The following is a 13,407-nucleotide window of genomic DNA, read 5'->3' as shown; positions in this document are numbered from 1 at the left end:
ATCCCCCCACGGCATTACACTCAGCCTAGCTAGGCTGCCAGCCCCAGTGATACTACAGCAGCAAGCACCACACACACTGGCAAGCTGCTTATAGCAGGCTGTCTGTATCATGACACCAGGCATAGATATAATCATATCTATGCTGTAGCTACACACACACACAGACCACCCCACGGCAGTAATCCATCCTCCCCCCTCCTCAATATGTGAGCATTATGAAACACAGGATCCTGGCTGTTTCACAACAAGGGAGGGGAGTCTGGCTGCAGCCAATGGGAGGCCGCTCTGCCGGCCCACGTGACCGCAGACTTTATGTAATGGTACTGCACATGTTATATCAGGGTTCTATTTTCCTTTTGTGTAGTTACTTTGTTCCTCCTGACAGTGGTTGGTTATTAGGAGGAGACAGTGTGCTGTGTTGCTTGGGCTGTGGGGAAAGCTGTCTCAGCATTGCTCTGTGTGTGCCATAGGGCAGCTGATAGCTCCAGACTTGTATTTTTTTATTTGTAGTTATTTTTTTTTCCCACATCTATCCAGCCCACATCAGGATGGCAGCAGCTGCTGTGTGCACTAGATGCCAGGATGCCCTCACCTGCTGCTGACCTCAGCATGCACCCTTGCTAGTTACAGATTAGTGTCTGCTACCCCATTGGGGTAGCTGCTGGTGCTGAAAGCCTCTACTCAGGGTCTTTACTCTGTGCCCTCTGGCTACTATTGAATCACCCCCCCTCATGGAGCTATTCAATTGCATGTGCTGCCAACAGCCCCTCTGGGACCCAGTGACGGTGCGCTGTGGGCACACTTTCTGCAGGAGATGTCTCAAAGGATCAGCTCCAAGCAGGTGCTATGTCTGTAAGCAGAGTCTAAAGATCAGGGGTTTCCATGACCTGAGGTGTAACACTCTATTATCCACCCTGCTGGAGAAGTGCCTGAGCACAGAAAACAAAGTTATCAGGATCACAAAGGACCTGGAGGACTTGATCAGTATGGAGCAGTATGAAGAGGCTGGGACAGTCGCCTGCAAAGGAATTGTGATGGGTAAGAGACACCTGAAAGCGTTTAAAAAAAGAAAAAGAAAAAAAAAGGCCACATCTTGGAGACGGATAATGTATATTTATTTTAGCAACTATATAATAGTCCTTGGCCAGGATAAATACAAATGGCTGCTATAAAAAAAGATCTAATTGTCAGTAACAGTTTTGGTGTGGATGAGTTACAGTATTTATTATAATGACTTGAATTGATCATTATGTTACAGTGATTTCGTATTTATTTTTTGTAACTTGTTGTGAGAGACCACAAAGCAGTGTACAGGGCTTCTAAGGACCTAAGGAGTGAGTGGTTATATTAATACATAAGGGAGTAATGTGCAATTAGATTTTATTTAGGGTAGGGATGGGGAACCTTCGGCCCTCCAGCTGTTGCTGAACTATACATACCAGCATGCCTTGCTACACTTTTGCTATTTGGCCATGCTAAAACTGTTGCAGGGCATGCTGGGATGTGTAGTTCAGCAACAGCTGGAGGGGTCTGATTTAGGGGGTCTATGCATAGGGTCAGAGTTGCCGGAGGTCTGAGATTTCATCTGAGAATGGCTGTATTTTTAAAGTGGCAATCTGGTTTTGCCTTGTAAATGATTACAGCTTTAAAAATATAGCCATTCTCGAACGAAATCCCAGACCTCCGGCCACTTGGACCCTTTTGAATTGACCCTAGGTGTTAGGCCAGCGATGCTATTTAAAATCATACCATGGTATATCACAATGCTTCTCAAACTCCAGGCCTGATTCAAAGATATACTCTAATGCAGCCGCAATTGTGTATGCAGCGACAGAGCAAAAATCTGAAAATGCAGCAGCCGCTTGGATTAGTATTAACACTCCCACCAAGCCTATGCGTGTCCCAGCGGCTGCGTTCATAGACACAGCGTCTGTCACAGATCAGCCGATTATTGAATTTTTGCGTAGCCCTATGGCCGCACATCATGACGCAAGCCATTGGAGACATTTTACCTGTTACAGATTTGCGGATGCAGGCTGAGACATGCCCTGTAAGCGTCCGCGACGTTGCCACCCCCAAATAAATCCTTTCTGCAACTAGAATCACAATACTATCGCACCACATGCGCAGAGCGAGATGCATGTGCACTTGGGCAATCTCAACTGTGTAAAAATATTAGGATTTCCATGATCGAGCACAGGTTATGTTATTAAGTACCTCAGTCATTTTGGTTAAACTATCTGTGCTCAAGAATGGATATCCTTAAAACTTGGACTGTTAGTGCATCTGAGTTTGAGAAGCACTGGTGTATTGATTCTCAGGAAAATTAAGTCCTTCAGAAAAGTTATGGAAAGCCTTGTTTGGGCCTCTGGGCCGCCAATTATCCAATAAGAATTATGCTGCATAATGTGAATTTATTTGCAGGGTTTCCGGACTAATTTGGTGGAGTTTAACAAGTACCTTATATTATGCCTTTGGGATGCTTAATCAGGTTGCTGGTTGCAGCTCTTCTTTCCAAAATACATTTTGCAACAACTATAGTATGAAAAGTTCCAAAAGTTTTCTTAGATGCTCGGGGAACTTTGTGCTAGAATAAATAATTGTCTGGCTCAGTAAAGGTTACATTCTGGATATCGCGAGGTGCACCTGTTGATAAATTAGCATATGAAGTTATGAAACACCCAGCCCGCCCACAAACCACCGACGGATCAGTGTGATCTTTAGTCTGTAAACTTGTTTATTGCAGATTACATTCTGTGTTTATGTTATGCAACACATTTTGTAGGCTACATAACAGAATGCTTTCGCTGCCTAGTGTGCTCCCCACATTTTTCACACCCACCCATACTGCTCCTGTGAGACTAGGATCATTTCTCTCCTGTCGTTTGTTACCTGCAAAGGTGTTGTTACCATGTGCCTTTAAATTATATATATATATATATATATATATATATATATATATATATCTGCAAACGAAGGAAGAAACAACAGAGCACCTATGGTGTAGTACTTTTTAAACAGTTTTTTCACACGCAAGAGTAATATTGCGTACCGGATTGCGGCTTGACATGAGGCCTATCAATCCCCCGTTCTTTAGTCCAGGTCTCTGCTGGGATCTAGATGTAATTAGGAGACACAAAAGATCGATATATAGCGTAGTAATTTTTCCGTATGTAGGGTTAAATTCAAGTCTCACGCAAAATTGCATGCGTACCAGATAAAACAATCATTTTCGCTTATCAATATAGGTACTGTATCCTGGTCTTTATCAGGGAATGGTAGTCAAAACGGCCCTTGGATGATATATCAAGGCTCAATTCAAAAAGCTTATACCAAAAAACCTAATTTATTAAATACATAAGAAATAAATAAAAAAATTAAAATATATAGCTTAGCTTCAATGACATGGAATGTCAGCAATGATGAGTCAGCAGGTCAGTTTTCTGAGAAATTTTGCGTGAGACTTGAATTTAACCCTACATACTGAAAAATTACTACGCTATATAGCGATCTTTTGTGTCTCCTAATTACATCTAGATTCAGTGGGGTAAATTTACTAACATTTGTAATTTTCCGTTTGAGGTCAAAGTTCAATCACGAATGACATCGAAAGTGTAAATATGCAACTTTTTGAATTTATTACGACTAATTTACTAAGCTGCCGTATTCTGCATTTTCGTTTTTTTCCGATGTCGATGTCATTCGTTTTTTTAGGCACTGTTTTACGTGAGTGACTTGTAAAACACTGCCGACTTTAATACAATGAATCTCGGACGGATCTGAGAGATCCGTGCTGGGCTTCATTGTGCACCTTGTAAAAAAAAATAAAAAAATGTTTAAACTTAATAAAAAAATTGCGTGGGGTCCCCCCTCCTAAGCCAAACCAGCCTCGGGCTCTTTGAGCCGGTCCTGGTTGCAAAAATATGGGGAAAAAATTGACAGGGGTTCCCCCATATTTAAACAACCAGCACCGGGCTCTGCGCCTGGTCCTGGTTCCAAAAATACGGGGGACAAAAAGCGTAGGGGTCCCCCGTATTTTTGAAACCAGCACCGGGCTCCACTAGCTGGACAGATAATGCCACAGCCGGGGGTCACTTTTATACAGCGCCCTGCGGCCGTGGCATTAAATACCCAACTAGTCACCCCTGGCCGGGCTACCCTGGAGGAGTGGGAACCCCTTAAATCAAGGGGTACCCCCCCTCCAGCCACCCAAGGGCCAGGGGTGAAGCCCGAGGCTGCCCCCCCCCCCCCCCATCCAAGGGCTGCGGATGGGGGGCTGATAGCCTTTGTTGAAAGTGTTGAATATTGTTTTTTGTAGCAGTACTACAAGTCCCAGCAAGCCTCCCCCGCAAGCTGGTACTTGGAGAACCACAAGTACCAGCATGCAGCGGAAAACCGGGCCCGCTGGTACCTGTTGTACTACTACTAAAAAAATACCCCAATAAAGACATAAGACACACACCTTGAAAGTATAACTTTAATACATACATCCACACCACCATATACACATACTTACCTTATGTTCACAGGGTCGGTCCTCTTCTCCATGTAGAAGAGGACCGAAAGTAACCTCACCGCTGACCACAAAGTTCCCACCATTGGTTACAATGGAGCGCATAGGCGCTACATTGTAACACTGCCTTGTGCTGCCTGTCATACACTACAGGAGCACACAGCCAATCAGGAGGGTGCCACAATGTGGCGCTCCCTGATTGGCTGATGAAACCCTCTTAGACATCAGTCAGAGGGGGTTTCTGGCATTCGGGGAAAGGGGTCCCATGTGAAAACATGGGGCCCCTTTCAGTTCGATGTCGGGTGTCCGTTTTTTTATTTTGACAAGTACCTGGATTACAAATGGATTACAAGCAGAAGAGCCTTCTACCCTGGATTTTGTGAGTATAATTTTTTCAACAGGTACACCATGGATTCTACATGGAGAAGAGGACCGACCCTCGTGTGAACATAAGGTAAGTATGTGTATATGGTGGTGTGGATGTATGTATTAAAGTTATACTTTCAAGGTGTGTGTCTTATGTCTTTATTGGGGTATTTTTTTAGTAGTAGTACTACAGGTGCCAGCGGGCCCGGTTTTCCACTGCCTGCTGGTACTTGTGGTTCTCCAAGTACCAGCTTGCGGGGGAGGCTTGCTGGGACTTGTAGTACTGCTACTAAAAACAATATTCAACACTTTCAACAAAGGCTATCAGCCCCCCATCCCATATTTTTGCAACCAGGACCGGCTCAAAGAGCCCGAGGCTGGTTTGGCTTAGGAGGGGGGACCCCACGCATTTTTTTTTTTAACAAATTCAAACATTTTCCACCCCTTCCCACTGAAAAACATGCACGGATCTCATGGATCCGTGCATGCCTATCCAATCACGGTAAAAAAAAAGCAGGTCTGTTTTTTTTTAGCACTTTTTCACGAATTGTATTTCAGCACGGCAGTGTTTGGCTATTGTCGGCAGTGTTTGTGATTTGCACTTTTTAGTAAATGACCGATTTCTACCAAATTGCTGGCGTATTTGACCGATGGTGTATTGATTCGGGATTTTTTCCTAGGACTTCCAAAATATTACGAATGCCCTCATCACTGCCGTGATTTTTGCTTAGTAAATTACCGAGATGACACTTTGAAGAAAAAACGGCATCTCGGTCAAAATCGGGAGCTTAGTAAATATACCCCAGTGTCTGCTATTGTTCTCGGGTAACGATCCCGTCTGAAAAAAGGTTTTCTACGTTCATTCTGTCGACCCCCTGTGAGCCACTGATATATCTGGTGGTATTCATAATCACCTTCCACTTTTTGTAATTTTTCTCTTTTAAATTTCACCAGATCCCTCTTATACACGGCTAGTTGACTGGCCATTTTGCTCATCCAGTCAACCTCAGTGTCTGCTTGTAAATTGCTCAAATATGTTTTCTCACAAGAGGCAATTTTTTCTTTAAGCATACCCAGTTCTTTCTTAGTTTGCTCAATAATTAGCAATATTAAATCAAAAGAGCACTTATTTAGGATAGAAATCCATCTTTTGCAAAAAGCTGGATCATTGCGTCCTATAGTTGGACAATTGCGCACTCTAAGGCCTCTAAGAATTTTTTTCTTACGAAAATAATCACTTAAAGAGACCCCATGCAAGTGGTAATCCACCTCTTTTCTCTTCAACCTTAGCAGATCTATAAACATGATTTCTCTAACGTCCTAGTGGATGCTGGGGACTCCCTAAGGACCATGGGGAATAGACGGGCTCCGCAGGAGACAGGGCACTTTAAGAAAGAATTAGGACTACTGGTGTGCACTGGCTCCTCCCTCTATGCCCCTCCTCCAGACCTCAGTTAGAATCTGTGCCTGGCCGAGCTGGGTGCACTTTAGTGAGCTCTCCTGAGCTTGCTAATAAGAAAGTATTTTGTTAGGATTTTTTATTTTCAGAGAGATCTGCTGGCAACAGGCTCTCTGCTACGTGGGACTGAGGGGAGAGAAGCAGACCTACTAACTGCGGATAGGTCATGCTTCTTAGGCTACTGGACACCATTAGCTCCAGAGGGATCGAACACGGGTACGCACCCTTGGTCGTCCGATCCCGGAGGTGCGCCGCCGTCCCCCTCGCAGAGCCAGAAGCCGGCGTGTGAAGCAAGAAGACGTCAAAAGCGGCGGCAGAAGACTCCAGTCTTCATATGAGGTGCTCCCACATCAAACCCACACACTCCGGTCACTGTAGGGTGCAGGGAGCAGGGGGGGGGGGGGCGCCCTGGGCAGCAATTAAGTACCTCTTGGCATAAAAGGGCATATATACAGTAGAGATGAGCGGGTTCGGTTTCTCTGAATCCGAACCCGCCAGAACTTCATGTTTTTTTTCACGGGTCCGAGCGACTCGGATCTTCCCGCCTTGCTCGGTTAACCCGAGCGCGCCCGAACGTCATCATGACGCTGTCGGATTCTCGCGAGGCTCGGATTCTATCGCGAGACTCGGATTCTATATAAGGAGCCGCGCGTCGCCGCCATTTTCACACGTGCATTGAGATTGATAGGGAGAGGACGTGGCTGGCGTCCTCTCCGTTTAGAATTAGAATAGATTAGAGAGACACTTGATTTACTAATTTTGGGGAGCATTAGGAGTACTCAGTAGTGTACAGTGCAGAGTTTTGCTGATAGTGACCAGTGACCACCACTTTTATTTATAATCCGTTCTCTGCCTGAAAAAAGCGATACACAGCACACAGTGACTCAGTCACATACCATATCTGTGTGCACTGCTCAGGCTCAGGCCAGTGTGCTGCATCATCTATTATCTATATATAATATTATATATATCTGTCTGACTGCTCAGCTCACACAGCTTATAATTGTGGGGGAGACTGGGGAGCACTACTGCAGTGCCAGTTATAGGTTATAGCAGGAGCCAGGAGTACATAATATATTATATAGTGAGTGACCACCAGACACACAGTGCAGTTTATTTAATATATCCGTTCTCTGCCTGAAAAAAGCGATACACACAGTGACTCAGTCAGTCACATACCATATCTGTGTGCACTGCTCAGGCTCAGGCCAGTGTGCTGCATCATCTATATATATTATATATCTGTCTGACTGCTCAGCTCACACAGCTTATAATTGTGGGGGAGACTGGGGAGCACTACTGCAGTGCCAGTTATAGGTTATAGCAGGAGCCAGGAGTACATAATATTATATTAAAATTAAACAGTGCACACTTTTGCTGCAGGAGTGCCACTGCCAGTGTGACTAGTGACCAGTGACCTGACCACCAGTATATAATATTAGTAGTATACTATCTCTTTATCAACCAGTCTATATTAGCAGCAGACACAGTACAGTGCGGTAGTTCACGGCTGTGGCTACCTCTGTGTCGGCACTCGGCAGCCCGTCCATAATTGTATATACCACCTAACCGTGGTTTTTTTTTCTTTCTTTATACATACATACTAGTTACGAGTATACTATCTCTTTATCAACCAGTCTATATATTAGCAGCAGACACAGTACAGTGCGGTAGTTCACGGCTGTGGCTACCTCTGTGTCGGCACTCGGCAGCCCGTCCATAATTGTATATACCACCTAACCGTGGTTTTTTTTTCTTTCTTTATACATACATACTAGTTACGAGTATACTATCTCTTTATCAACCAGTCTATATATTAGCAGCAGACACAGTACAGTGCGGTAGTTCACGGCTGTGGCTACCTCTGTGTCGGCACTCGGCAGCCCGTCCATAATTGTATATACCACCTAACCGTGTTTTTTTTTTCTTTCTTTATACATACATACTAGTTACGAGTATACTATCTCTTTATCAACCAGTCTATATATTAGCAGCAGACACAGTACAGTGCGGTAGTTCACGGCTGTGGCTACCTCTGTGTCGGCACTCGGCAGCCCGTCCATAATTGTATATACCACCTAACCGTGGTTTTTTTTTCTTTCTTTATACATACATACTAGTTACGAGTATACTATCTCTTTATCAACCAGTCTATATATTAGCAGCAGACACAGTACAGTGCGGTAGTTCACGGCTGTGGCTACCTCTGTGTCGGCACTCGGCAGCCCGTCCATAATTGTATATACCACCTAACCGTGGTTTTTTTTTCTTTCTTTATACATACATACTAGTTACGAGTATACTATCTCTTTATCAACCAGTCTATATATTAGCAGCAGACACAGTACAGTGCGGTAGTTCACGGCTGTGGCTACCTCTGTGTCGGCACTCGGCAGCCCGTCCATAATTGTATATACCACCTAACCGTGGTTTTTTTTTCTTTCTTTATACATACATACTAGTTACGAGTATACTATCTCTTTATCAACCAGTCTATATATTAGCAGCAGACACAGTACAGTGCGGTAGTTCACGGCTGTGGCTACCTCTGTGTCGGCACTCGGCAGCCCGTCCATAATTGTATATACCACCTAACCGTGGTTTTTTTTTCTTTCTTTATACATACATACTAGTTACGAGTATACTATCTCTTTATCAACCAGTCTATATATTAGCAGCAGACACAGTACAGTGCGGTAGTTCACGGCTGTGGCTACCTCTGTGTCGGCACTCGGCAGCCCGTCCATAATTGTATACTAGTATCCAATCCATCCATCTCCATTGTTTACCTGAGGTGCCTTTTAGTTGTGCCTATTAAAATATGGAGAACAAAAATGTTGAGGTTCCAAAATTAGGGAAAGATCAAGATCCACTTCCACCTCGTGCTGAAGCTGCTGCCACTAGTCATGGCCGAGACGATGAAATGCCAGCAACGTCGTCTGCCAAGGCCGATGCCCAATGGCATAGTACAGAGCATGTCAAAACCAAAACACCAAATATCAGTAAAAAAAGGACTCCAAAACCTAAAATAAAATTGTCGGAGGAGAAGCGTAAACTTGCCAATATGCCATTTACCACACGGAGTGGCAAGGAACGGCTGAGGCCCTGGCCTATGTTCATGGCTAGTGGTTCAGCTTCACATGAGGATGGAAGCACTCAGCCTCTCGCTAGAAAACTGAAAAGACTCAAGCTGGCAAAAGCACCGCAAAGAACTGTGCGTTCTTTGAAATCCCAAATCCACAAGGAGAGTCCAATTGTGTCGGTTGCGATGCCTGACCTTCCCAACACTGGACGTGAAGAGCATGCGCCTTCCACCATTTGCACGCCCCCTGCAAGTGCTGGAAGGAGCACCCGCAGTCCAGTTCCTGATAGTCAGATTGAAGATGTCAGTGTTGAAGTACACCAGGATGAGGAGGATATGGGTGTTGCTGGCGCTGGGGAGGAAATTGACCAGGAGGATTCTGATGGTGAGGTGGTTTGTTTAAGTCAGGCACCCGGGGAGACACCTGTTGTCCGTGGGAGGAATATGGCCGTTGACATGCCAGGTGAAAATACCAAAAAAATCAGCTCTTCGGTGTGGAGGTATTTCACCAGAAATGCGGACAACAGGTGTCAAGCCGTGTGTTCCCTTTGTCAAGCTGTAATAAGTAGGGGTAAGGACGTTAACCACCTCGGAACATCCTCCCTTATACGTCACCTGCAGCGCATTCATAATAAGTCAGTGACAAGTTCAAAAACTTTGGGTGACAGCGGAAGCAGTCCACTGACCAGTAAATCCCTTCCTCTTGTAACCAAGCTCACGCAAACCACCCCACCAACTCCCTCAGTGTCAATTTCCTCCTTCCCCAGGAATGCCAATAGTCCTGCAGGCCATGTCACTGGCAATTCTGACGAGTCCTCTCCTGCCTGGGATTCCTCCGATGCATCCTTGCGTGTAACGCCTACTGCTGCTGGCGCTGCTGTTGTTGCCGCTGGGAGTCGATGGTCATCCCAGAGGGGAAGTCGTAAGCCCACTTGTACTACTTCCAGTAAGCAATTGACTGTTCAACAGTCCTTTGCGAGGAAGATGAAATATCACAGCAGTCATCCTACTGCAAAGCGGATAACTGAGTCCTTGACAACTATGTTGGTGTTAGACGTGCGTCCGGTATCCGCCGTTAGTTCACAGGGAACTAGACAATTTATTGAGGCAGTGTGCCCCCGTTACCAAATACCATCTAGGTTCCACTTCTCTAGGCAGGCGATACCGAGAATGTACACGGACGTCAGAAAAAGACTCACCAGTGTCCTAAAAAATGCAGTTGTACCCAATGTCCACTTAACCACGGACATGTGGACAAGTGGAGCAGGGCAGGGTCAGGACTATATGACTGTGACAGCCCACTGGGTAGATGTATGGACTCCCGCCGCAAGAACAGCAGCGGCGGCACCAGTAGCAGCATCTCGCAAACGCCAACTCTTTCCTAGGCAGGCTACGCTTTGTATCACCGCTTTCCAGAATACGCACACAGCTGAAAACCTCTTACGGCAACTGAGGAAGATCATCGCGGAATGGCTTACCCCAATTGGACTCTCCTGTGGATTTGTGGCATCGGACAACGCCAGCAATATTGTGTGTGCATTAAATATGGGCAAATTCCAGCACGTCCCATGTTTTGCACATACCTTGAATTTGGTGGTGCAGAATTTTTTAAAAAACGACAGGGGCGTGCAAGAGATGCTGTCGGTGGCCAGAAAAATTGCGGGACACTTTCGGCGTACAGGCACCACGTACAGAAGACTGGAGCACCACCAAAAACTACTGAACCTGCCCTGCCATCATCTGAAGCAAGAAGTGGTAACGAGGTGGAATTCAACCCTCTATATGCTTCAGAGGTTGGAGGAGCAGCAAAAGGCCATTCAAGCCTATACAATTGAGCACGATATAGGAGGTGGAATGCACCTGTCTCAAGTGCAGTGGAGAATGATTTCAACGTTGTGCAAGGTTCTGATGCCCTTTGAACTTGCCACACGTGAAGTCAGTTCAGACACTGCCAGCCTGAGTCAGGTCATTCCCCTCATCAGGCTTTTGCAGAAGAAGCTGGAGGCATTGAAGAAGGAGCTAAAAGGGAGCGATTCCGCTAGGCATGTGGGACTTGTGGATGCAGCCCTTAATTCGCTTAACAAGGATTCACGGGTGGTCAATCTGTTGAAATCAGAGCACTACATTTTGGCCACCGTGCTCGATCCTAGATTTAAAGCCTACCTTGGATCTCTCTTTCCGGCAGACACAGGTCTGCTGGGGTTGAAAGACCTGCTGGTGACAAAATTGTCAAGTCAAGCGGAACGCGACCTGTCAACATCTCCTCCTTCACATTCTCCCGCAACTGGGGGTGCGAGGAAAAGGCTCAGAATTCCGAGCCCACCCGCTGGCGGTGATGCAGGGCAGTCTGGAGCGACTGCTGATGCTGACATCTGGTCCGGACTGAAGGACCTGACAACGATTACGGACATGTCGTCTACTGTCACTGCATATGATTCTCTCAACATTGATAGAATGGTGGAGGATTATATGAGTGACCGCATCCAAGTAGGCACGTCACACAGTCCGTACTTATACTGGCAGGAAAAAGAGGCAATTTGGAGGCCCTTGCACAAACTGGCTTTATTCTACCTAAGTTGCCCTCCCACAAGTGTGTACTCCGAAAGAGTGTTTAGTGCCGCCGCTCACCTTGTCAGCAATCGGCGTACGAGGTTACATCCAGAAAATGTGGAGAAGATGATGTTCATTAAAATGAATTATAATCAATTCCTCCGCGGAGACATTGACCAGCAGCAATTGCCTCCACAAAGTACACAGGGAGCTGAGATGGTGGATTCCAGTGGGGACGAATTGATAATCTGTGAGGAGGGGGATGTACACGGTGATATATCGGAGGGTGAAGATGAGGTGGACATCTTGCCTCTGTAGAGCCAGTTTGTGCAAGGAGAGATTAATTGCTTCTTTTTTGGGGGGGGTCCAAACCAACCCGTCATATCAGTCACAGTCGTGTGGCAGACCCTGTCACTGAAATGATGGGTTGGTTAAAGTGTGCATGTCCTGTTTTGTTTATACAACATAAGGGTGGGTGGGAGGGCCCAAGGACAATTCCATCTTGCACCTCTTTTTTCTTTTCTTTTTCTTTGCATCATGTGCTGATTGGGGAGGGTTTTTTGGAAGGGACATCCTGCGTGACACTGCAGTGCCACTCCTAGATGGGCCCGGTGTTTGTGTCGGCCACTAGGGTCGCTAATCTTACTCACACAGTCAGCTACCTCATTGCGCCTCTTTTTTTCTTTGCGTCATGTGCTGTTTGGGGAGGGTTTTTTGGAAGGGACATCCTGCGTGACACTGCAGTGCCACTCCTAGATGGGCCCGGTGTTTGTGTCGGCCACTAGGGTCGCTAATCTTACTCACACAGTCAGCTACCTCATTGCGCCTCTTTTTTTCTTTGCGTCATGTGCTGTTTGGGGAGGGTTTTTTGGAAGGGACATCCTGCGTGACACTGCAGTGACACTCCTAGATGTGCCCGGTGTTTGTGTCGGCCACTAGGGTCGCTAATCTTACTCACACAGCTACCTCATTGCGCCTCTTTTTTTCTTTGCGTCATGTGCTGTTTGGGGAGGGTTTTTTGGAAGGGCCATCCTGCGTGACACTGCAGTGCCACTCCTAGATGGGCCCGGTGTTTGTGTCGGCCACTAGGGTCGCTAATCTTACTCACACAGCTACCTCATTGCGCCTCTTTTTTTCTTTGCGTCATGTGCTGTTTGGGGAGGGTTTTTTGGAAGGGACATCCTGCGTGACACTGCAGTGCCACTCCTAGATGGGCCCGGTGTTTGTGTCGGCCACTAGGGTCGCTAATCTTACTCACACAGTCAGCTACCTCATTGCGCCTCTTTTTTTCTTTGCGTCATGTGCTGTTTGGGGAGGGTTTTTTGGAAGGGCCATCCTGCGTGACAGTGCAGTGCCACTCCTAGATGGGCCCGGTGTTTGTGTCGGCCACTAGGGTCGCTAATCTTACTCACACAGCTACCTCATTGCGCCTCTTTG

General features: G+C 46.2%; 1 protein-coding gene across 3 annotated transcripts in view; it reads left to right on the top strand.

The window, feature by feature from the left end:
* Positions 1–286: 286 nt before the first annotated feature.
* The window catches only part of LOC134933276 (LON peptidase N-terminal domain and RING finger protein 1-like), a 148,896-nt gene continuing 135,775 nt past the window's right edge, over positions 287–13,407 (top strand). For 2 of the 3 annotated variants that reach the window (XM_063928351.1, XM_063928350.1), the window contains exon 1: positions 291–1,038. In XM_063928351.1, coding sequence (XP_063784421.1) covers positions 732–1,038 — 307 coding nt within the window. In that variant the 5' untranslated portion in view covers positions 291–731. Of the gene's footprint in view, positions 1,039–13,407 lie in introns of all 3 variants that reach the window. The other variant, XM_063928352.1, reaches the window with a different exon arrangement.

The sequence above is a fragment of the Pseudophryne corroboree genome, chromosome 6 (assembly GCF_028390025.1).
Source record: "Pseudophryne corroboree isolate aPseCor3 chromosome 6, aPseCor3.hap2, whole genome shotgun sequence".
Classification (NCBI taxonomy): Eukaryota; Metazoa; Chordata; class Amphibia; order Anura; family Myobatrachidae; genus Pseudophryne; species Pseudophryne corroboree.
This window is presented reverse-complemented; position numbering and strand designations above follow the sequence as displayed.